The sequence below is a fragment of the Oncorhynchus kisutch genome, linkage group LG13, assembly GCF_002021735.2.
Source record: "Oncorhynchus kisutch isolate 150728-3 linkage group LG13, Okis_V2, whole genome shotgun sequence".
Classification (NCBI taxonomy): Eukaryota; Metazoa; Chordata; class Actinopteri; order Salmoniformes; family Salmonidae; genus Oncorhynchus; species Oncorhynchus kisutch.
The window spans coordinates 57,346,991-57,369,424 of record NC_034186.2 but is presented as its reverse complement, the minus strand read 5'-3'; the positions used below and the strand labels follow the sequence as shown (position 1 = coordinate 57,369,424).

The 22,434-nt window shown below is 43.1% G+C and overlaps 1 protein-coding gene across 1 annotated transcript in view; it reads left to right on the top strand.

Annotated features, from left to right (window-relative positions):
* iglon5 (IgLON family member 5) overlaps positions 1-22,434 on the top strand; it is a 142,066-nt gene that overhangs the window by 88,119 nt on the left and 31,513 nt on the right. Inside the window, exon 2 of the mRNA XM_020497478.2 lies at positions 20,257-20,335. Within this exon, the coding sequence (XP_020353067.2) occupies positions 20,257-20,335 (79 nt within the window). The remainder of the gene's footprint in view (positions 1-20,256; positions 20,336-22,434) is intronic.

Below are 22,434 nucleotides of genomic sequence, written 5' to 3'. Positions count from 1 at the left end.
GATTCAAAATGGATTAAATAGATATTTGTTCTCTCACCCATCTACACACGATACCCCATAATGGCAAAGTGAAAACATGTTTTTATACATTTTTGCACATTTATTGAAAATGAAATACATAAATATCTCATTTACAGAAGTATTCACACCCATGAGTCAATACATGAAGTATTAATCCAAACCAAACAGCTCGAAGGAGACAGACAGCCCGCTAATAACATCTGGTGGCTTGGATTTGTTTACGATTTTAACATTCACCAAAGAGATTAATAACCGATTTTAAGAAACATCGTCATAATATGAACAGCCATTTTATGAACAGCCAAGTCTTGCCTTAAATTTCCAAGCCGATTTAAGTCACAACTGTAACTCGGCCACTCAGGAACATTTAATGTGGTCTTGGTCAACAACTCGAGTGTATATTTGGCCTTGTGTTTTAGGTTATTGTCTCCCAGTGTTTGGTGGACAGCAGACCTTTCCTCTAGGATCTTGCATGTGCTTCGCTCTATTCCATTTCTTTTCACCCCCCCCCCCCCCCCAAAAAAAAACTCCCTAGTCGTTGTCGATTACAAGCATACGCATAACATGATACATACTTGAAAATATACTCAGTGATGTGTTGTGTTGGATTTGCCCCACAAATAACACCTTGTGTTCAGGACATGAAGTTCATTTCTTTGCCACATTCTTTACAGTTTTACTTTAGATGCTTATTGTAAAGAGGATGCATGTTTTGGAAAATGTATATTCTGTACAGGCTTCCTTCTTTTCACTCTGTCATTTAGGTTAGTACTGTGGAGCAACTACAACCGTTGTCGATCCAGCCTCAGTTTTCTAATATCACAGCCATTAAACTCTGTAACCATCCAAAGTGTAATTAACAACTTCACCATGCTCAAAGGAATATTCAATGTGTGCTTTTATTTTTTACCCATCTACCAATAGGTGCCCTTCTTTGCAAAGCATTGGAAAACCTTCCTGGTCTTTGTGGTTGAATCTGTGTTTGAAATGCACTGCTCGACTGAGAGACATAACAGATAATTGTATGCGTGGAGTACCGAGATGCGATAGTCATTCAAAAACCCATTAAGCACTATTATTGCAGTCCATGCAACTTATTATGTGACTTGTTAAGCAAACTTTTCCTCCTGAACTGATTTAGCCTTGTCGTGACAAAGGGGTTGAATACTTATTGACTCAAGACATTTCAGCTTTTCATTTGTAATGCATTTTTTTATTTTTTATTTGTACATTATTGGGTATTGTGTGTAGGCCAGTGATTCAAAATCTCAATATAATCCATTTTAAAATGCAGGCTGTAACACAACAAAATGTGGAAAAAGTCAAGGGGTGTGAATCATTTCTGAAGGCACTGTACTATTGGGAGTAGAGAGCCAGAGATAATTCTCTGAGCCGTGCACGCCGACAAGGCATTAATCCAAACCAAACGGCTCGGAGGAGACAGACATCCCGCTAATAACATCTGGTGGCTTGGATTTGTTTACGATTTTAACATTCACCAAAGAGATTAATAACCGATTTAAGAAACATCGTCATAATATGAACATTATTAGGACGCGTTCCAAAAAACAAATTGAATTCGGGAAAGACAAACAGACCAACAAAACGGATATTAGAAATGAAATGAAAGACAAATGAGTTAATACCATGTTTTATGACTTATTACATATTTAATTGCCTCGGCTAGGTTGCTGAAAGCACCTTAGCCCCAAGTGAAAAAATATCATAGCTTTATTTAACACCATCTGTGGCAATTCCATCAATGGGATGTTTCCCCCTCCCTCAGGTGACAATCCACAAGTCCTGTTGAGATCGAGGCTGTTTTTATACGGGCACCATACCTGCTTGTTCCCTCTTCAGCCAGATAATAAAACATTCATATAATATTTGGTCCAAAAAGACAGAGGTTAGTGTTGCCGGGCTTAATTCCAAGTCCTTAGCTATTTCTCCCTTACACAAGACCCTCTCACGCTCTCAGCCTGGCTCGGTGAAAAGTGTAAATATTAAATGGCTCTCCATCGATTGCTTTCTAGTGCTCCTCGCTCGCCTCCTTCCCAGAAGAAATACCCAGATACATCATCATAAGAGGCTGGCGGCGGCTGTTTTTACGAGAGGGCTTGTTTCACTCAGAGGGCCTCTTTTCTCTTTTCTCAGCTGGATGAAGAGTGTGTGGTGGTCTGTGTGTGTTTCGCCGGCGAACATGCGAGCTTGCAAGCGGTTTGCTAATGCGGTTGTCGAGGGAATGAGGCTTTTGTGTACGCGAGCTAGCAGCTTGCTGCGACGACAAGCGAGAACGGATTTCACCCCAGCCACACAATGGGGGAACTCTGTTTCCTTCTGCTGTGTTGAGAGAAAGAAAGAGATCCTTAGCTTCTGTTGCTTCCACATGGAAAGAAGGGGGTGTACCTGTACGGGGTCCATATTAGGAAGTCCTGCTGAGACTAAGGCTATCCTAGTATTGACACCGTATAATTGTGTAACAATTGAGACGGTAAGAGCGAGGGAAGGTACGTCAGAGTGAGGAGCGATGAGGCCAAGAGAGCATTGTAAGAAAGCCAGAGCTGAGTAATCCCCCTGCCCCACCCACCATACAAGAGTTTGTGGAAGCTGAGTGCGTGCCATACAGGCTCTCCAAAGCACCCTGCTCTGGCCAAACATAGCTAACACAAAAGCACTGCTAGAGTGGCTAGGCTAGCAGACCAACAGTGGTAGCATAACAATGGCAGAACTGTTGTGATTAAATTATTTAAATGTAGGAAGATCTGCATGCACAGTACAGATGATCCAATGTCAACTACGCGCACACAAACACACGCACACACACACATCCCTGATACCTGCCAGTCTGCCAGTGCAGTGCACTATGCCCCCCCCCCCCCCTCTCCCGCCCTCCTCCCTCTGTCTTCCCCAGGGGCTCCTTCCTAAACTGATTAGCTTATTTCTGCTCCCCGAGGTAATTCTATTTTGTTCGTAGCGCAAGTGGTGCTGATGCCGTGAATGATCCTGACAGCACTGACTCCTGGGCTCTTGCCCCTTTCTCTGGCAATCCCCCTCTGTTCACTTCCTCTACCTCACCTCTCCACCCTTTCTCCCTCCTTCCCCTCCTCCTCTTCTCAAATCTCTCATTCTCTCAACTCTACTCACGAAGGAGCATGACTCTGCAGCTCCTGGATGTGCAACCTGCTGCTCTAAGAACAACCCCTCAACTCTCTCCCACACACACACACACACACACACACACACACACACACACACACACACACACACACACACACTTGCAGGGGTGAAACACACACAGACCACCACACACGCTTTATCCTGGGGACGGACGGATGGGGTGACACACACAGATGGCGAAACACACACAGACCACCACACACTCTTCATCCTGGGGACGGACGGATGGGGTGACTGGGGTCATGCCCCCCCCCCCACACACACACACATTCTTAAATTGCACTTTTGTCCCCCCACCCCCAGTTTTATCATTGCAATGTGATACTAAAAGTGCAACAGTGTGCTTTAGGACCAAGCGGATGCCTCAGAACGGTTGGGTAGGCTGTTTGGAGTTTTCAGCCTCTGAATTTAGAACCGCATGGACAACACAGAGCGGGCGGACAGGCTGTGTGAAATGCAAAGCTTCTGGAAGGCTGGCTGCACCAGCAAGGGAGAGTTGAACAGAGACAGCTGCTGTCAGTGGGTTGTGCTCTTTTTCCGAGTTGTAAAAGCAAGCAGAGCAGAAACCGGCTACACTTTAGCTCACTGTTGTAGCTGGCAAGGTAACTGCTGTTTAACTTAACAGAAAAAAATTAACTAGTGCTTATTCCCAGTGCTAAGTGATTAGCTAGTGTAACTGACATGTAACCAATGTTTCATCCCTACTTGACTGAGGTGAATGAATTAGCTGTGCTATCTAACCTCCAAACAAGCTTCAATGCCATACAACACTCCTTCCGTGGCCTCCAACTGCTCTTAAACGCTAGTAAAACCAAATGCATGCTTTTCAACCGGTCGCTGCCTGCACCTGCATGCCCGACTAGCATCACCACCCTGGATGGTTCCGACCTAGAATATGTGGACGTCTATAAGTACCTAGGTGTCTGGCTAGACTGCAAACTCTCCTTCCAGACTCATATCAAACATCTCCAATCGAAAATCAAATCAAGAGTCGGCTTTCTATTCCGCAACAAAGCCTCCTTCACTCAAGCCGCCAAGCTTACCCTAGTAAAACTGACTATCCTACCGATCCTCGACTTCGGCGACGTCATCTACAAAATGGCTTCCAACACTCTACTCAGCAAACTGGATGCAGTCTATCACAGTGCCATCCGTTTTGTCACTAAAGCACCTTATACTACCCACCACTGCGACTTGTATGCTCTAGTCGGCTGGCCCTCGCTACATATTCGTCGCCAGACCCACTGGCTCCAGGTCATCTACAAGTCTATGCTAGGTAAAGCTCCGCCTTATCTCAGCTCACTGGTCACGATGGCAACACCCATCCGTAGCACGCGCTCCAGCAGGTGTATCTCACTGATCATCCCTAAAGCCAACACCTCATTTGGCCGCCTTTCGTTCCAGTACTCTGCTGCCTGTGACTGGAACGAATTGCAAAAATCGCTGAAGTTGGAGACTTTTATCTCCCTCACCAACTTCAAACATCAGCTATCTGAGCAGCTAACCGATCGCTGCAGCTGTACATAGTCTATTGGTAAATAGCCCACCCTTTTCACCTACCTCATCCCCGTACTGTTTTTATTTATTTACTTTTCTGCTCTTCTGCACACCAATATCTCTACCTGTACATGACCATCTGATCTTTTATCACTCCAGTGTTAATCTGCAAAATTGTAATTATTTGCCTACCTCCTCATGCCTTTTGCACACATTGTATATAGACCCCCCCTTCGTTTTCTACTGTGTTATTGACTTGTTAATTGTTTACTCCATGTGTAACTCTTTGTTGTATGCTCACACTGCTATGCTTTATCTTGGCCAGGTCGCAGTTGCAAATGAGAACTTGTTCTCAACTAGCCTACCTGGTTAAATAAAGGTGAAATAAATAAAAAATTAAAAAAAAAAGCTAACTTACCACAGCCAGTTCAGCTCTAGCCTCTAGCTGTCTTTCAGATGATATGAGGTGGCTGTTATTACTATCTATCAGCTGTTGTTTGTATGGAAATGTTTTGTAGCCTTTATTTTGTCCCATTTCAACAGAAGTGAATGAACTTCGCTAGCTTTTGCCAGTTGACGTATCGTTAGAGAGAGAGAGAGCTGTACAAAGGTTGGCTAACATTAGCTGTTATTTTTGCCTCAATCACACTAGACCTGAAACAAATGAAACCAGCGGCCAAATTGAAGACCCATATTCAGACGTTTTTTTCAGTGCAATGTGAGTTTTTAATATTCAGTATAGAAATGTAATGTTATTGATCTGTCAGTTTCCTTAGCTAATTCCTTACTTTTCAAACAAACACAGTAATAAACAGCTCGACAGTCTTCATGGTGCACAATCAGTACACAACATTACTGTATGCTCATCATGTCTTAGCAGGATCAGATGGTGACAGGGTTCCCAGCAGGGTTAGACAGCCAGGGAAGACCAGTCTACGGAGCTCAGCAGGATTTTGCAGTATATTAACAATATCAGTAAATGATACAAAGATCCATCTGGAATTGATGGGTAGACCTACAGTAGCTACAGGACAGTAGCTTAAGCTTAAAGCTACACTCTGGGATCTGTTCATTTCAATTATTGAACCATTGATTCTATTCTTGGATAATATAATGTATAAATGTACACCAAGTTGATTCTTTGTCATGCCTCATCTTAGCAGCCAGGGAAGATCAGTCTGTGACGGAGCTGAGGGGAATTCTTTGCAGATGCAACACTTTGTTTTCTCTGTGCAGCAAACACTGGACAAGACAGATGCTTCAAAGATTGAAACTATTTTAAGGTAGTCTGACAAACCTCCAAAGTGTAACGGTTGTCTTCGTCGTCTGACGACGAGTATGAAATATCGGACCAATGCGCAGCGTGGTATGTGTTCATGATGTTTTAGTACTGAACACTGAAATACAAAATAACAATGTGAAAAAAACGAAACTGTCCTGTAAGGTGCAGAAAACACTAAACAGAAAAGGTGGGAAAAGGCTACATAAGTATGATTCTCAATCAGAGACAACGATCGACAGCTGCCTCTGATTGAGAACCATACCAGGCCGAACACAGAAATACAACAAAGAAAAAAGAACATAGACTACCCACCCCAACTCATGCCCTGACCAAACTAACACAAAGACAAAATAAAGAACATAGACTACCCACCCCAACTCATGCCCTGACCAAACTAACACAAAGACAAAATAAAGAACATAGACTACCCACCCCAACTCACGCCCTGACCAAACTAACACAAAGACCAAATAAAGGAACTAAGGTCAGAACGTGACACAAAGTTGATTTCCAAACCGTATTAAGGGTTGATACTGGATTTTCCCAATGACACAAAACATGTCAAGCAAAAATATTAGGAAGACCTGGTAGAAGTTACTGATGATGATGAATGGATACAGATATGTTTGAATGCCCAGTCATGTTTGTATAATCTCAGACATAAATTACTGCAGCTTAAGACCATCCATATAACATACTATATGCCAGTGAAACATAAATGTAATTCCTCTGCTGGAGGTGTAAAACACTTTTCTCTCAACATGTCTACTGATGCTCCCTGTTTTTGTTTGCTTGGAAATGTTGATACTGGAGACTGTTATCAGAAGAAACTGTGTAACCAAGCATTTAAAGTGTCTAAGAAATGCATTGGCATTAATTGGAAGGTTGGTTATCCTTCCACAATGTCACAATGGATGGCAGAAATGTCAAGTTATCTATCACTAGATTTGATCTATTACAAGATTAAGGGTATACTGGGCAACTCTCATAAGGCCTGGATGCCTTATATGGAATACAGCACGATAAAAGGAGTCTGTATTGAAAACATGTCCACGTCAGGGAAGATACATATTTCGGCAATTCCTAGCTTGCCTAGGGGTCTGCCGTCCAGTGGGTTGTCACTCTGGCCTTGGCCTAACACACCTGAAAACAATCATGAATGTTTCACTAAGATCCTAAAGCTGAGTGGGGTGTGTTGAGTTGGGGCACTGCAGGGCAGTGGACCCCTAGGGACAGGGCGGGGCGATCCAGCTATATTGTGTGCAAGTAAAAAGAGCTCTACAGTACTATTAGGACCATGATATGAATTATACGAAACACAAATATACATTTAATATGCAGCAATTTCTAAGATTTTGCTGAGTTACAGTTCATGAAAGGAAATAAGTCAATTTAAATAAATTCATTAGTCACTAATCTATGGATTTCACATGACTGGGCAGGGGTGCAGCCATGCGTGGGCATAGGCCCACCCACTTGGGAGCCATGCCCACCCACTGGGGTTCCATTCCCACCCACTGGAGTCCAATCAGAATGAGTTTTTCCCCACAAAAGGGCTTTATTAAAAACAGAAATACTCCTCCTCGGGATGTCTTAATAAAGACAATCAAGTCTTTGTATTTTTTGGGGGGAGTTGATCATTTGTTAGGCTACTGGTTAAAGGTGCAAAACAATATTGATGCAGGAAATGCAGGAAATTAGTTTAAGTTGGTAAAAAAAAGTCCTTCCCAAATGTCCCCCCCACTTCTAAAACCAGAATTGCACCCCTGCAGTTGTTGGTTTGAGAGCTTTTTGGAGCTTCTACAGTACACTGAGTTAGCGGATAGTGATGGTGGTTTAAGATGTTATGATATTTCTAGTTACTCTGATAAATGTTGTGTCTTCCTGGTCTTGTTAAGTAGTTGTGAAGAGAAAGGAAACGTCATGGTAACTTGTTTTATGTTCTTCATTTGTGTTGCAGCTTGAAACTAACTTCTAATTGGCTATTTTCCTTCATTCCAGTCATCACAATTAACTGGCCTTATTATACTGTATGTTTGAGCAGATCTAAATATATTTGCATATTCAAGACAAAATATGTCATTATCGAGCAGAAAATGTACAAAATTAACAAGTAAGCTTAGTCTGTTGTGAACTGCTATACGGCTCATGCATGCAAAAACTAAACAAAAGCCAAATTAGATATTTTAGCCAGGCGCTCAATTGAGTTCAGATTTTTTTCAGAATTGAATTTGCTAATGAATTTTCAGCACTTTATCTATGCCATGTTTATTTTCTGGAAACCAGTGTGTGTGTGTGTATTTCATAATCTGTCTAGTGTGAAACTTGGCTCAATCAACTCTTAATTCCATACCAGCTACTATTCTACAGATGCTATCACTAGGAAGATCAAATGAGAGAGATGTAGGGCTTTGGTCTAATGCAGCTGTGCACTATAAAAACACATCATTGATCTATTCCATTCACAGACAACAATTCTGGTCACAGATAACAATTATGACCAAAGATAACAATTTTGACCACAGACAACAATTATGATCAAAGATAACAATTTTGACCACAGACAACAATTATGACCACAGACAACAATTTTGACCACAGACAACAATTCTGACCACAGACAACAATTTTGACCACAGACAACAATTCTGACCACAGACAACAATTTTGACCACAGACAACAATTCTGACCACAGACAACAATTCTGACCACAGACAACAATTTTGACCACAGACAACAATTCTGTCTACAGAAAGCAATTTTGGTCACAGACAACAATTCGAACCATAGACAACATTTCTGGACACAGGCAACATTTCTGGCCATTTCTTAACATACTTCTCACATCTATTGAACAGATGTTTGATGTTGTCAATCGCTCAATGTGCTCAACTGCTTTTTTTCAGTGAATTGGATTATCAACACTGTCAAATTCCCACTCTAAAGCTACCACTCTCTTTTGTCTATTTGTAATCAGTGTAGATTTTCTGTCGTTTTAATTAATGCAACTGCTGTTAGATGTCTGAGTATTAGAAAGCACACAAGTAACATGTGGCATGTGTTTGAAAGGTTGAAAAGAACTTGAGAATGTGAAGTACTCAGCTCTGTACATGTATTGGTGCAAGTGAATCTGTAAGATCAGAGATAAATTGGTGGCTAGCACTTATGTTTTGCCTAGGCCGGCGTAATGTATTTACAGCCTCAACTCCAAAGGATTAGGTTGAAATACATCAATGTTTCAGATAGGAAGACAACTATGTGTCTACACAGCCCATATTTACATGATTATTTTATTAATATTTTTAATTGAACCTTTATTCAACTTGGCAAGTCAGTTAAGAACACATTCTTATTTACAATGATGGCCCCGGCCAAACCCTCCCCTAACCCCGGACGACGCTGTGCCTGTGCGCCGCCCTATGGGGACACCCGATCCACAGCCGGTTGTGACACAGCCCGCGATAAAACCGGGATCTTGTAGTGACACCTGTTAGACCGCTGTGCCACTCAGAATCCAAAAGATGTCTGGATGTATGATATTCTAGACATACTACAATACTACAGGTGGAGAGTTTCCCCCCTAACTTGTCAAGGGAGACATCAGGCTTTACAGCCAGACATCTTGTCAGTGAGAAGGACTATTTTAGGCCTTTACGTTGATGGCAGCACTTCACCCACCAATCTGTCAAATGATCTGCGCTAAGGGTTTATTGACAGTACTCCACTTGGTCTTGAAGGGGGCTGGTGCGTGGTGGGTGTGTGGTTGTCTGGGGGAGGGAAGTAAACAGTTTAACTACCCTATCGATTTCAATGTGCTAAGGGGTTTAGGCTCCAGTCCAAGGAAAATGGGGTAAAATACCGCTCTGGAAGCGTCGTCCAAGGTGTCGACGCTTGGTTTTTCTCCAGAGGATTCAATGGTAAAGATCTGTGGCCGCCTATTGAAGTCGTACCACTCTGCAGATTGAGTGCTGTATGGCTGTGTGCACTCTGCACTGCTCTATTGACTGTTGTGTGGAGAAGGATTATAGAGAGGGAGGGAGGGATGGAGGTGGAGCGATGGAAGGGTGGGATGAAGAAGTGTGGATGCAGCACATGGATAGTAGAAAAGAGGCAGATGTCATACTCTTTTGGCTGAGGCCAGAATAACAGCATGTGTGTGATCTAATAGCACAATCAAGCTGACGGTTTTGATGGTGGGTCTTTTAGGATATTCTGGTAGTCGCTGTGACATATTGTTGATGAATTGCGTTTGGAAGACAACACTTTGCCTGACCTTCAGAATCTGCAACCGAAATGACCACAAACATTAAGAGAAAGGGCACTAATCATGAGCTTGAAACAATGTCTTCTTCACATCTGATGATTCATACATGATCATACATTAATTTATACATTACGGTAATTATTTCCTAATCATGTATATCCATAATTGTCCTACTAAATGATTCAGCCTTCAGATGAAATAAACACCTTGGCGAAAACGTGATGCAGCACAAATTCAGAACAATCTATTCACTACAACTTCCCTGACGTTTCTTAGATTTCCCTGTCAGCTAAAGTCCTGCCCAAATCCATTTCGACCTAGTCATTCGGGAGAGCAGGCTACCTGTATCCATCTTGTTCTGCCGTGTGAGAGGTGTCCAGGTGGTGCTCGTCTGCTGCCCATCACTCTTAGCTGCTGCTCTCGCCATGCTGAGCCTGACAGGTGGTGGAGGAGTGGTGGAAGCAGGTAGGAGGCTGGCGAGATTGGCTGTCAGGGGCGTGAGAGGTGGAGAGGAAAGTGGGGGGGCGGGCTGGGTCTTTTAGGGGGAGCACAGAGCAGGTAGCTAGGAGCCTGGCTGTCAGGGGCGTGAGAGGTGGAGAGGAAAGTGGGGGGGCGGCCTGGGTCTATTAGGGGGAGCACAGAGCAGGTAGCTAGGAGCCTGGCTCTCAGGGGCGTGAGAGGTGGAGAGGAAAGTGGGGGGGCGGGCTGGGTCTTTTAGGGGGAGCACAGAGCAGGTAGCTAGGAGCCTGGCTGTCAGGGGCGTGAGAGGTGGAGAGGAAAGTGGGGGGGCGGCCTGGGTCTATTAGGGGGAGCACAGAGCAGGTAGCTAGGAGCCTGGCTCTCAGGGGCGTGAGAGGTGGAGAGGAAAGTGGGGGGGCGGGCTGGGTCTTTTAGGGGAAGCACAGAGCAGGTAGCTAGGAGCCTGGCTCTCAGGGGTGTGAGAGGTGGAGAGGAAAGTGGGGGGGGGCGGGCTGGGTCTTTTAGGGGGAGCACAGGGCAGGTAGCTAGGAGCCTGGCTGTCAGGGGCATGAGGGGTGGAGAGGAGAAAACCAGTCGCTGAGGTAAGAGCTAGGCCAGAGTTAATGGGATCAGACGGGGAAGAAAAGGGATCTGTCTGGCGGTTAATGTTTAATCCTCTCCCACCCCAGGCTCCAACCATGTGATAATCCTTGGGCTACCTCTCTTCATCATCAAGGTGTCGGAGAGAAGTGCCTCTGTAAATATTTAATTGGCTGCAGCATGCCAGTGTTAATTATGCGGGTGTGCCTTTTCTCCATCTCTTCTCTCCTCCCTCTTTCCTTTTCCGTCCTCCTTCCCTACCTTCCTTTGCTCAGTCGCTCTGTCTCAGATAGGAAACTGTCTCCCTGTGTTTCCACTCAATTTCCGTCTTCTCTATCTATTCTACCATTGTTGCTCCCTCTTGACATCTCCCTTTGTGGACAACCTCTCGCCGGAGTCGCCGCTCGCTCTCTTTATTTTTTGGCATTCCATCTCTCGCTCTTTGCCTCGCTCCTTCTCCCTTTTCAATTTGTCCCTCCCTTTCAAACGGAGCTTCTGTTAAACTGATTATTGTTGTGTAATTCATTATTCATACCATTGCCTGTTATCCTCCTTGACGCCCCATGCTTTGAAAAGTTTTCTTTCTCCCAACGTTTTTCTTTGATCGTCAAGGGCAACGGGAAATAGATGTAGACTACACAGACTCTCTACAGGCTAATGCACTGACTGGCGCTTCAATCGGACGATGGTTCATAAGTTAGCTCCAGCAGCAAGTGCAATTACAAAGGGGTGCATGTAAAAGTCAACAGAATACAAATCATGTAATGAATGTCTCGTGGGGCCTGTGGAAAAAGGCCCTGGAGCGTTTTCAGAGATGACACACAAAGCAGGAGGAGTGCGTAGGAAGAAAGCAAAGAGTGTCTTTGGATGGACATGGAGAACTATGGGCCAGGTTGAGTGTTTACTGTTCAAGTGTTTGCTGTAGTCTAGTGCAAAAAATAGTAGCTATTATTATCTAGGGGGAATGAAACAGGGAAGAAAATAAAGGTATAAAGTATTCATAAATACTGCCCCATGGTTTAGCTTAGTTTGTGTATATTCCCTCTGAATGTTGTATTGTCTAACAGGTGAAAACCTTTTTATTTGGGAAAGGGAATATTAAATCTGGTCCTCAGGCTGTGTTTAGTCCTGATGAGGACCTATGCTGTGGGTTATGGATGTTTGGACAGAGAGATGGGTGTGCATGTGTGTGTGTGTGTGTGTGTGCGAGCATGCGTGCGAGTATGTGTGTGCATCTGTGCTTCTGTGTGTGCGTGCGCGTGTGTCTGTGTGATTGTGTGCGTGCGTCCATGTATGTGTGTGCGGTGCTGATCGAATGCCAAAAACCTGGGTCACATCAAGGACGAGAGTCAGCCGGGATCGTCCCTGTCTGGTGCTGGGTGAAATTCAATATGCAGACACACTGACACTCTCATGCACCATGGAGGAATCTTGCAATCCTGCACCTGACAGGGAGAAAAACTACTGCACTTAATCTTCCAACACAATGCCACAAGGTTGTTTGTCTGTTTACTCTCAGTTCATAGAGTACAGTTCTGTACGCTGGCTCTAGGCTTTTCCTCTCCCTTACCTCCACTTCTCTAGCTCCTCTCCCCATGTCTTCCTCCCTCACTCACTATATATCTCTCTGTCTCTCTCTCTTTGTGGTCTGTATATTTGATCATTTCATTTAGAATATCATCAACACCACAGGTCTTTATGTTTGGAGGGTTTGTATTTTGTCCTGTAGTTTATTAAATGTAATTGGAGAATCCAGTGGGTTCTGGTCATCTTCAATAGTTGATACTAAGATTTGTATTCGATCTGTTTGTTCTTTGTTATAGGGCCAAAAAGATTGCAAAAGTGGTTTTGGATAGACAACTCTTCTTGTTGTTTGATTATTGTTAATAGTCGGATTCTTCAATTACATTGAGCTGATTTCTGACGTGCTGTTCCTTCTTTTTCCTTAGATATTTCTGTATTGTTTTAGTTATTCGCCATACTGACGGCATACGCTCAGGTTCTCTGGGTCTCTGTGTTTTTGGTTGGATAGGTTTCTCAATTTCTTTCTTAGGTTTTTGCATTCTTCATCAAATCACATTTTTTCACTTGCTGTTAATTTTCTTAGGTTTTCTGATTGAAATGTTTCGATTTCTCTCTCCGTCTCTCTCCCTGTGTTGTTAATGCTGAAGGGTGGCGGGCATGTGCAGTCTATCAGGTGTTTTCATGCTCTGTCGTCATCTGTCCAACGTCCACCCCATCAACCCTTACACCCCCCTCTCGACTGTGTAGTATTCGAATTGAGAAGACCCTGACTCTGCACATCCAACTGTCCAGTAGTGAGACACCCCTTTAGCTTCTCATCTTCGATGTGATACCCTTCACCCCCCTACCAAGGTCAAAGAGGCAGCCTTTATGCACATCGCACGCTCTAAGTGAGTGACAAGAGGAGACAGGGGTTGTGATGGTGTGTATACATGAGTGAGTGGGTTTGTGTGTGTTGATCACTGACTCAGTTTCTGTGTGTTTCGGTGTGTACTTATACACATGGCTGTGGGTGAGTGTGACTGAGTAAGTCTGGGCTGTGTGTGTTGACCTGGTTAACACCGTGTGCAGTGAGGGAGGGTAAAGGCAGGGTGATACAGGTTTTAGAATGAAGGTGCCAATTGAGCTGTAAAAATGGGAATTGAGTGGGGAATAGGGAATAGCAGGACTCTGGTGTGCAACCTTCACCATGTTGTTTTCAGGTTTCAGCTTATGTGTGTGTGTGCGTGTGCGTGTGCGTGTGTGTGTGTGTGTGTGTGTGTGTGTGTGTGTGTGTGTGTGTGTGTGTGTGTGTGTACGTACACTACCGTTCAAAAGTTTGGGGTCACTTAGAAATGTCCTTGTTTTTGAAAGAAAAGCACTTTTTTTTGGTCCATTAAAATAACAGCGAATTGATCAGAAATACAGTGTAGACATTGTTAATGTTGTAAATGACCATTGTAGCCGGAAACTGAATATCTACATAGGCGTACAGAGGCCCATTATCAGCAACCATCACTCCTGTGTTCCAATGGCACGTTGTGTTAGCTAATCCAAGTTTAGCATATTAAAGGCTAATTGATCATTAGAAAACTATTTTGCAATTATGTTAGTACAGCTGAAAATTGTTGTTCTGATTAAAGAAGCAAGTAAACTGGCCTTCTTTAGACTAGTTGAGCATCTGGAGCATCAGCATTTGTGGGTTCGATTACAGGCTCAAAATGGCCAGAAACAAAGACCTTTCTTCTGAAACTCATCAGTCTATTCTTGTTCTGAGAAATGAAGGCTATTCTATGCGAGAAATTATCAAGAAACTGAAGATCTCGTACAAGGTACAGCATGGCGTTGCAAAATAGAGTCATAGCCTTCCTTCTTCAAGATTCATTTTACCCTGTACAAATCTCCCACTTTACCACCACAAAAGCACACCCAGACCATCACATTGCCTTCACCATGCTTGACAGATGGCGTCAAGCACTCCTCCAGCATCTTTACAAATGTTCTGTGTCTCAGGAATGTTCTTCTTTGTGATCCGAACACCTCAATCTTAGATTCGTTCTGTCCACATAACACCTTTTTCCAATCTTCCTCTGTCCAGTGCCTATGTTATTTTGCCCATCTTAATCTTTTATTTTTATTGGCTAGTCTGAGATATGGCTTTTTCTTTGCAACTCTGCCTAGAAGGCCAGCATCCCGGAGTCGCCTCTTCACTGTTGACATTGAGACTGGTGTTTTGTGGGTACAACAACTGATGACGCACAGAACAACTGAGGACGCACAGTAATACAGCCTACTATGCAGTGTGGCAGGTGCACAGAGGATGGTATAGGTTACAGTATATCCAAGGTTGTTTCATAGAAATAACCTTAAAGAGCGGCTTAACTCACCAATTCTTCATCTGATTTTCTGCTGGTCATTAAGAAAAACTAGAGTTCTAATGATCTCACTTAACAAATCTCACAAAACTATGTTTTGGAATATACTGACTTTATGACCAAAATTATTCTACTTACACTTAGTTGTGGTTCTCAATGATATCGATGCCACATATGCAGTTTTCAACCAAATACATTTAGCGTTCAGTTGTCCGCTGGTGACGTTTCCTAGGCCTTGGTTATACAGTACATTGGACACAATGACTAATGTCTCCCCTCCCCCATGCAGTGAGAGGGACAGTCACAGTGAGTGGTAGTGATGCTGATACAGCCAGTGTGTTCTTCCTTCCTGTGTTTCTTGGCCAGCCTAGATAGCACAGCAGCAAGCAGCACGCTAATGTGATTATGGCTTTTAGCAGAGGATTTTCATGGACATTCTCCATCCCTCTCCATCCTTCAAGGTGCCATTAGTTCTCACTGTGGGATGGCCTGTTCTTGCTGGTGACTGACACACTTAAAGCAAATGCACACATACTGGACACACACACACACACACACACACACTGTACAGGTGCACACACACAATAACTGTCTCGAAAGGACCATGAAGAATTGTGGATCTTCAGACACACAAACACACACTCATATTCAACTTATTAGTATTACTCTGCTTAGACTTTGTACTAATTTCAGTACTTTGGAAAAATACATCTCTCAATTTCCCATTGACCATCATTTCAACGCATAATTAGATTCACCTTTTTTAGCTATTTGTTTATGAGACCGTGACGCGAATCAGAATGTCTGCCCCGTTTTCATTACGCTGTGCAATCAAGCCATGATTCCACCAAGAGCCCGTGTTGAAATGAAAAGCGTGAGCAATTGGCCATCAGATGCTGCACTGCTTACGACTGTCACGTTTCCGACCCCTCTCTGCCTGGAATTACACTTGCCAAGCTTAGCGCGTATTGTCTTAGCGCACCTCTTTGCATTAATCAGACAAACCTCCGGGTGCTTCTAAATTCCTGACTGCACAGCGTTTCCTTCGCATAAGTCGCTGCAGCAGCATAGAGATATTATGGACGTGTTAGGAAAGAGATAGGGGAGATTGGTTGAAGATCTAGCAAGGACTCTAGTAAGGGCTTGTCCAGAAGGGATACAGGTTTTGTCAAAATTGACTTTTCGTAGCCGGTTTAGGAGAACTTATGCAGCAGGTTAGGAGAATTAACGTTGCAGGTTAGGAGAATTAGGTTAAGGTTAAGAATAGGGTTAGGGTTAGCTAAAATGTAAAACCCAAGACACTTTTGAGGTCAAATTTAGACATGACCCTCAGACAGTGAGGGTGTCCTAATATGGGCACCGTAAGGATGGACTTGATGTGCATGCTGGAATTTGGCGGAGTTTGGAGGAACAGAGCTGGTGTCATGCTCTCTCTCGGAGGACCTGAGCCCTAGGACCATGCATCAGGACTACCTGGCCTGATAACTCCTTGCTGTCCCCAGTCCACCTGGCCGTGCTGCTGCTCCAGTTTCAACTGTTCTGCCTAAGGCTATGGAACCCTGACCTGTTCACCGGATGTGCTACCTGTCCCAGACCTACTCTGAATGATTGGCTATGAAAAGCCACCCTCGACAACCACTGTGATTATTATTATTTGACCCTGCTGGTCATCTATGAACATTTGAACATCTTGGTCATGTTCTGTTATAATCTCCACCCGGCACAGCCAGAAGAGGACTGGCCACCCATCATAGCCTGGTTCCTCTCTAGGTTTCTTCCTAGGTTCTGGCCTTTCTAGGGAGTTTTTCCGAGCCACCGTGCTTCTACTTGCTGTTTGCTTGCTGTTTGGGGTTTTAGGCTGGGTTTCTGTACAGCACTTTGTGACATCAGCTGATGTAAGAAGGGCTTTATAAATACATTTGATTTGATTTGAGTGTAGAACTGCCTCAGTATGTCACTGCTAAGATAGCACTGTATGGCTGTTGTTATCTTTGTTTGCGGAGTCAGTTGATGCAAATTTACAAAATATAATTCAAGGAAGGGAAGCTTCAAGACTACTGTAGCCGAGTCATTTTGAAAATACAAGCGCTTTAGGGCTGGGTGTTATATAGAATTCATTTAATTAATTTGAATTTATGTTTTAAGACGGTATTCCAAATGTCTGTATCACAAGAATCAAATTATTTATACATTATTTATGAGCATTTATGTCTACATGTTGTCTTTTTTGTCTCATCTCTATCGCTCCTTATATCCTGTGTGCGCACGCACACACACACACACACACACACACACCCACACACACACACACACACCAAGCCCAGCAAATATGCTAACGAGCGCATATGAAAAAAGAAACAAATTGCAAAGACAGGCAGTCCAGCTCATAAAGTTATATATATATATGGACATTTACAAGTGATTGTGATCGAGAGATATTGTGTAAATGAACAGTACTGACTCTGGAGCAGCATACACACGCTCTGTGAGGACTCTGGAGTCGCTAGGGCAACCTGCCTGCCTGCTCTGCTCGAGAAGTAGAGAAAATGCAAGGACATTTTAAAATAGCAGTGGCAGTTGTACAGATAACTCATCCAAAGGGCTTTGACTTCTTGAATTACAGCAGAAAGCCAACACAATATGATTCACCATCACTTTATTAATTCAGCTACTTAGATAACTAGCAAGTTAAACTTAGGGATCGTGTTAATACAGAATTATTTGTTTTTCATACAGCAAAAAAATATAAAATGCATAAGAAATATCTTGCTTCCACCACCATAAACGCAGATCGAAAATGCTTTTTATTGTAATTTCTGCTCGGAATCAGACTCATTTTGTGCCTCAGTTGCACTTCCCAAATTGGATGAGAATTCACAAACGGGCATTCTATCAGCAGACAGTGTTCTGACTGATGTTTAAGTACTTTTCTCTGGTACTTTTCTAGGTGTAGCTAGTCTACTTTTCTCCAGTAAAATGCTAAATTAACTTTAAGAAGAACATTAGGAAATGTAGCTGGCTACATTCTTTATATGATAAACAGACATACGATTGCCATGCATAGTTTTTGCAAAAAATACATGTGTTTTTCCTTGTAAGCTCATTTAGCCTACTTGTGTGGCTGCCAGCCGAATAGAGTTGCACTTCTGTTGTCATGTGATTGTCTCATCTGTTCTGGAGAACTATGGTATGCTTCATAATGTAAAATAATGTGACAGGTGTAATGATGAACACAGTCTGCTTTAATTTCTAACATATTGCACAAGTTGACTGCAGGTATTTACTTTTAAAAAGTAGATACAAGTATTCAAATGTATAGAGAAACATCAAAGAAATAGTTTCAACGTTTTTGGCGGTATTGAAAAAACATTCTGCGACTATTTCCAAATAAATACCTGTGTATACGGTATATACGGTATACCGCCCAAGTCTAATTCCTGCACCTGCAGGAACACCTCTTTATACTTCTATTGGTACATTGTTTTTCTAGGACTGGATAGGTAGCTAGCTAGCTAACGATAGCTAGGACACAGGTAGACAGTGTCCTTCGCTTCCACCTGTCAGGCACTGATTTCCCACAGCTCTGTTAAAGACAGCAAGGGCAGGTCTTCGGGCAAGTGGGAGCGAAGGACACTGTGTGCTAGCTATGTAGCTAGGAGGACTCCAGTACACGACGGGCGGGAAGTGGGGGCGCCACTGGTAGCTAGCTAGCTAGGACATCGGTAGACGCCTCTTGACCCACATTTGAATCGCATAGACAATCAGGGGAAATCCAAAACATCAAGTGTCACACAAGCATGAAGATGGCGTGCTCGATTGCAGGAACCCATGGGAATGCCCCAAATTGCTGGCTGCAATCACACACTATTGTTTCAACTCTGTATTTGCAGAGTGGTCTAACATAATCGGTCATATGGACACCGAAACACATTGAGACATTATTTTACTGTAGTAGAGGAGAAATGAACCTTTCCATTGATACCCTTTTTAGGTCTCAACTCCTCAAATTGCGTGCAGAGCGGACACTTCTAAAACGGGAGTATCAATGAACATTGATTCTGGAAAATAAATGCTCAGTCTGTCACACGTGGCATTGCGGTACCATGTACCACTAGTAACATTTTAGCCAAAGACTGTTATACTAGCTGTCTAGTCTGTTTTTTATAACTGTGCAAAAAGCATCCAACACTATTACATAAGGAATTGGAAACTCGTTCCCATTCTGAGAAATAAGTTAGGCCACTTGATTTCAACATCTGAACAAGGTAGACAGGCTAGCATGCTATTCAAACAGTTGGAGATGGACAGAACGATGTGTTCATAACCATTCAACTGTTCTACCTTGGTTTCTAGCTAAAGTTGGCTAGTTAGTTAGTTTGCTAAAGATTAGCTGGCTACTCACTAGCACGTGGGCTCGTGCTTGAGATATTGTTTATGAGACCTGTGTTAATTTTCTATAAAGTTAGTCATTATTAGTGAATGTGTATTATGCATGGGTCTGGTTAAATTTGTAACAAAAAAGGGCATTTTCATAGACAGACGATGCCCCACATATCATATCAACCCCAGTTTTTCATTTAGTTTAATTTCTGTGGTAGTGTGTGTTTGCGTGCGCTTATGTGACTGTCTTGGTGTGTGTGCGTGTGTCTATTTGTAGGCAGAGTGAGCCTCACTGTACGCATCCCTCCGGTTGCCGTTGGTGTCCCTTCATTTCACGCTCCGACGCCCCTGTGTGAATCCTCCTCTTCCCCCGGCTCATTATCAACGATGGTTCAATGAGACACACACACATGGCGTGGGGGGGGGGGTGAACCAAATCATTATTCAAATAATACAGGGGGTCAGTGCATAAGCGACAACACCTTTGTTTGTATATTTCTGACATTCTCATCACAAATAACTAAGTCAACCGCCAAACACATCCAGCCTGACCTGGATCAATGAGGTACTCAGCACCACGGCGGCTGAGATGCCAACCAGGGGATTTGGGTATTGAGAATCCGAATGGACCGTCTGTTGTTGTTATAACGGCATTATGCTCACCCTCCTCCCTCTCTTCTCTCATTTTCCTTGGCAGGGCCAAGTGTGCACGGAGCTGAATTCGGCCACCTGCCCGACAACATTACAGTGCTGGAAGGAGAGAGCATCATTCTGAGGTAACTCTTCGATCCTACACCTGCACCTACTAATTACATGTTCAAATTGTTTGTTTTTTTCCTCTCATCATGCTGACTTAATTGCCAATTCACTGTCATAAAAACCTCATGAGCTTTACCCCAACTAGGTTGAAAAATCTTCCTCAGAATATTTTGTCAATATCCTGGACTCTGAGGCCTTCATAAAAGCCTACTGTCAATCAACATTTTAACTATTTAACCCGCTGTCAGGTGTCATTCCAAATCTGGTCACCCTCACTGTCATCTCATATCGCCTAGCCCTAGAACCATAGACCACTGTCAGGCTCCTGTAGTTGATATATGATGCCCTTTCATACTTACAGGCTCATCTATTCATTGCATGGGCGATTAAAGGTAATATCACTGGCCTATTCACTGGAGGCCATGTGATCTACCTCACAGAGTTTTTTTTTTACCCTGGCCACATCAATTAAACATAAGCACTCAGGCTTATCCTCTCCTGGCCTGGTCCCCAGCTGAAGCTTGTAAGGACATCTAGTGATGAAGGACAGTACTGTAGTCATACTGTCACAAAAACATTTCTAGTTCAGCAAACTTGGAAAATTACATTCCAAACTCTAAATAATATTTGTATTCATATAAACGTATAGACTGAGTGTACAGTGAAAAGGTGAAAGCTATGATCCCTTATTGATGTCCCTTGTTGAATCTGCTTCAATCAGTGTAGATGAAGGGGAGGAGACAGGTTAAAGGATTTTTAAGCCTTGAGACAATTGAGATGGATTGTGTATGTGTGCCATTCAGAGGGTGAATGGGTAACACAGAATATTTAAATGCCTTTGAACAGGTTATGGTAGTAGGTGGTTTGAGTGTGTCAAGAACTGCAACGCTGCTGGGCTTTTCACGCTAAACCATTTCCCATGTGTATCAAGAATGGTATCACCCAAAGGACAACTGCGGGACTCAACATGGGCCAGCCAGCATCCCTGTGGAACGCTTTCGACACCTTGTAGAATCCATCCCCCGACAAATTGAGGCTGTTCTGAGGGCAAAAGGGTGTGCAACTCAATATTAGGAAGGTGTTCCTATTGCTTTGTACACTCAGTGTATATAACCAGGGTAGTTACATTGAGGTAAAATCTGGTTTTCAAGAAAGTCTTGTATATTAACGAAAATAAAGAAGACAAAGGAGTGGGCGAGTTTGTTTTGCATTACCCGGTGCCTGGGGTACATGCAGGTGGAGATTTCACTTGGAATGAACTTGCCCAGTCTAACCTGCTTGAGGTTATACCAGACAGTTCTGAAAAACTATTACTAATCTACTCTAGACCTTTTCAAATGTTTAAACAATAACATGTTCTGTTTGCACGCACAACCAAGAGATTAACCACACACTGGTTGAATCAACGTTGTTTCCACATCATTTAAATGAAATGACCCTTAACCAACGTGGAATAGATGTTAAACTGACGTCTGCCCAGCGCCATTATTGACTAGCTAGCTAGTTAATTGACTACAGTAGCTAGCATAAAATTAAAAGTTTAACCAAAAACCAGAACAAATTAGTTGTATAAACACATTGACTTCTTGCTACCAGATAAACAAAACAAAATCATCAAGCAACATTTATTTCCCGTTTATTATCCATTTGCTCTGGTGGTGTTAGCTACATTTCACTAGCACAGCAAATAACCACAGAGCTAGCGCGATGTGAAGGTAGAGAAAGATCCACTTACCTTGTTAGCCTCTCTGGGATAGGGGGGACGCCAATGTCCCACCTGGCCAATTGCCAGGGGAAATACAGAGCGCCAAATTCAAATAAAATGCTATAAAATTCAAACTTTCATTAAATCACACATGTAATATACCAAATTAAAGCTACACTCGTTGTGAATCCAGCCAACATGTCAAAAAGGCTTTTCGGCGAAAGCATAAGAAGCTATTATCTGATGATAGCACAACAGTAAACAAAGGGAGAAAGAATATTTCAACCCTGCAGGCGCTAAACAAAACGCAGAAATAAAATATAAATCATGCCTTACCTTTGATGAGCTTCTTTTGTTGGCACTCCAATATGTCCCATAAACATCACAAATGGTCCTTTTGTTCGATTAATT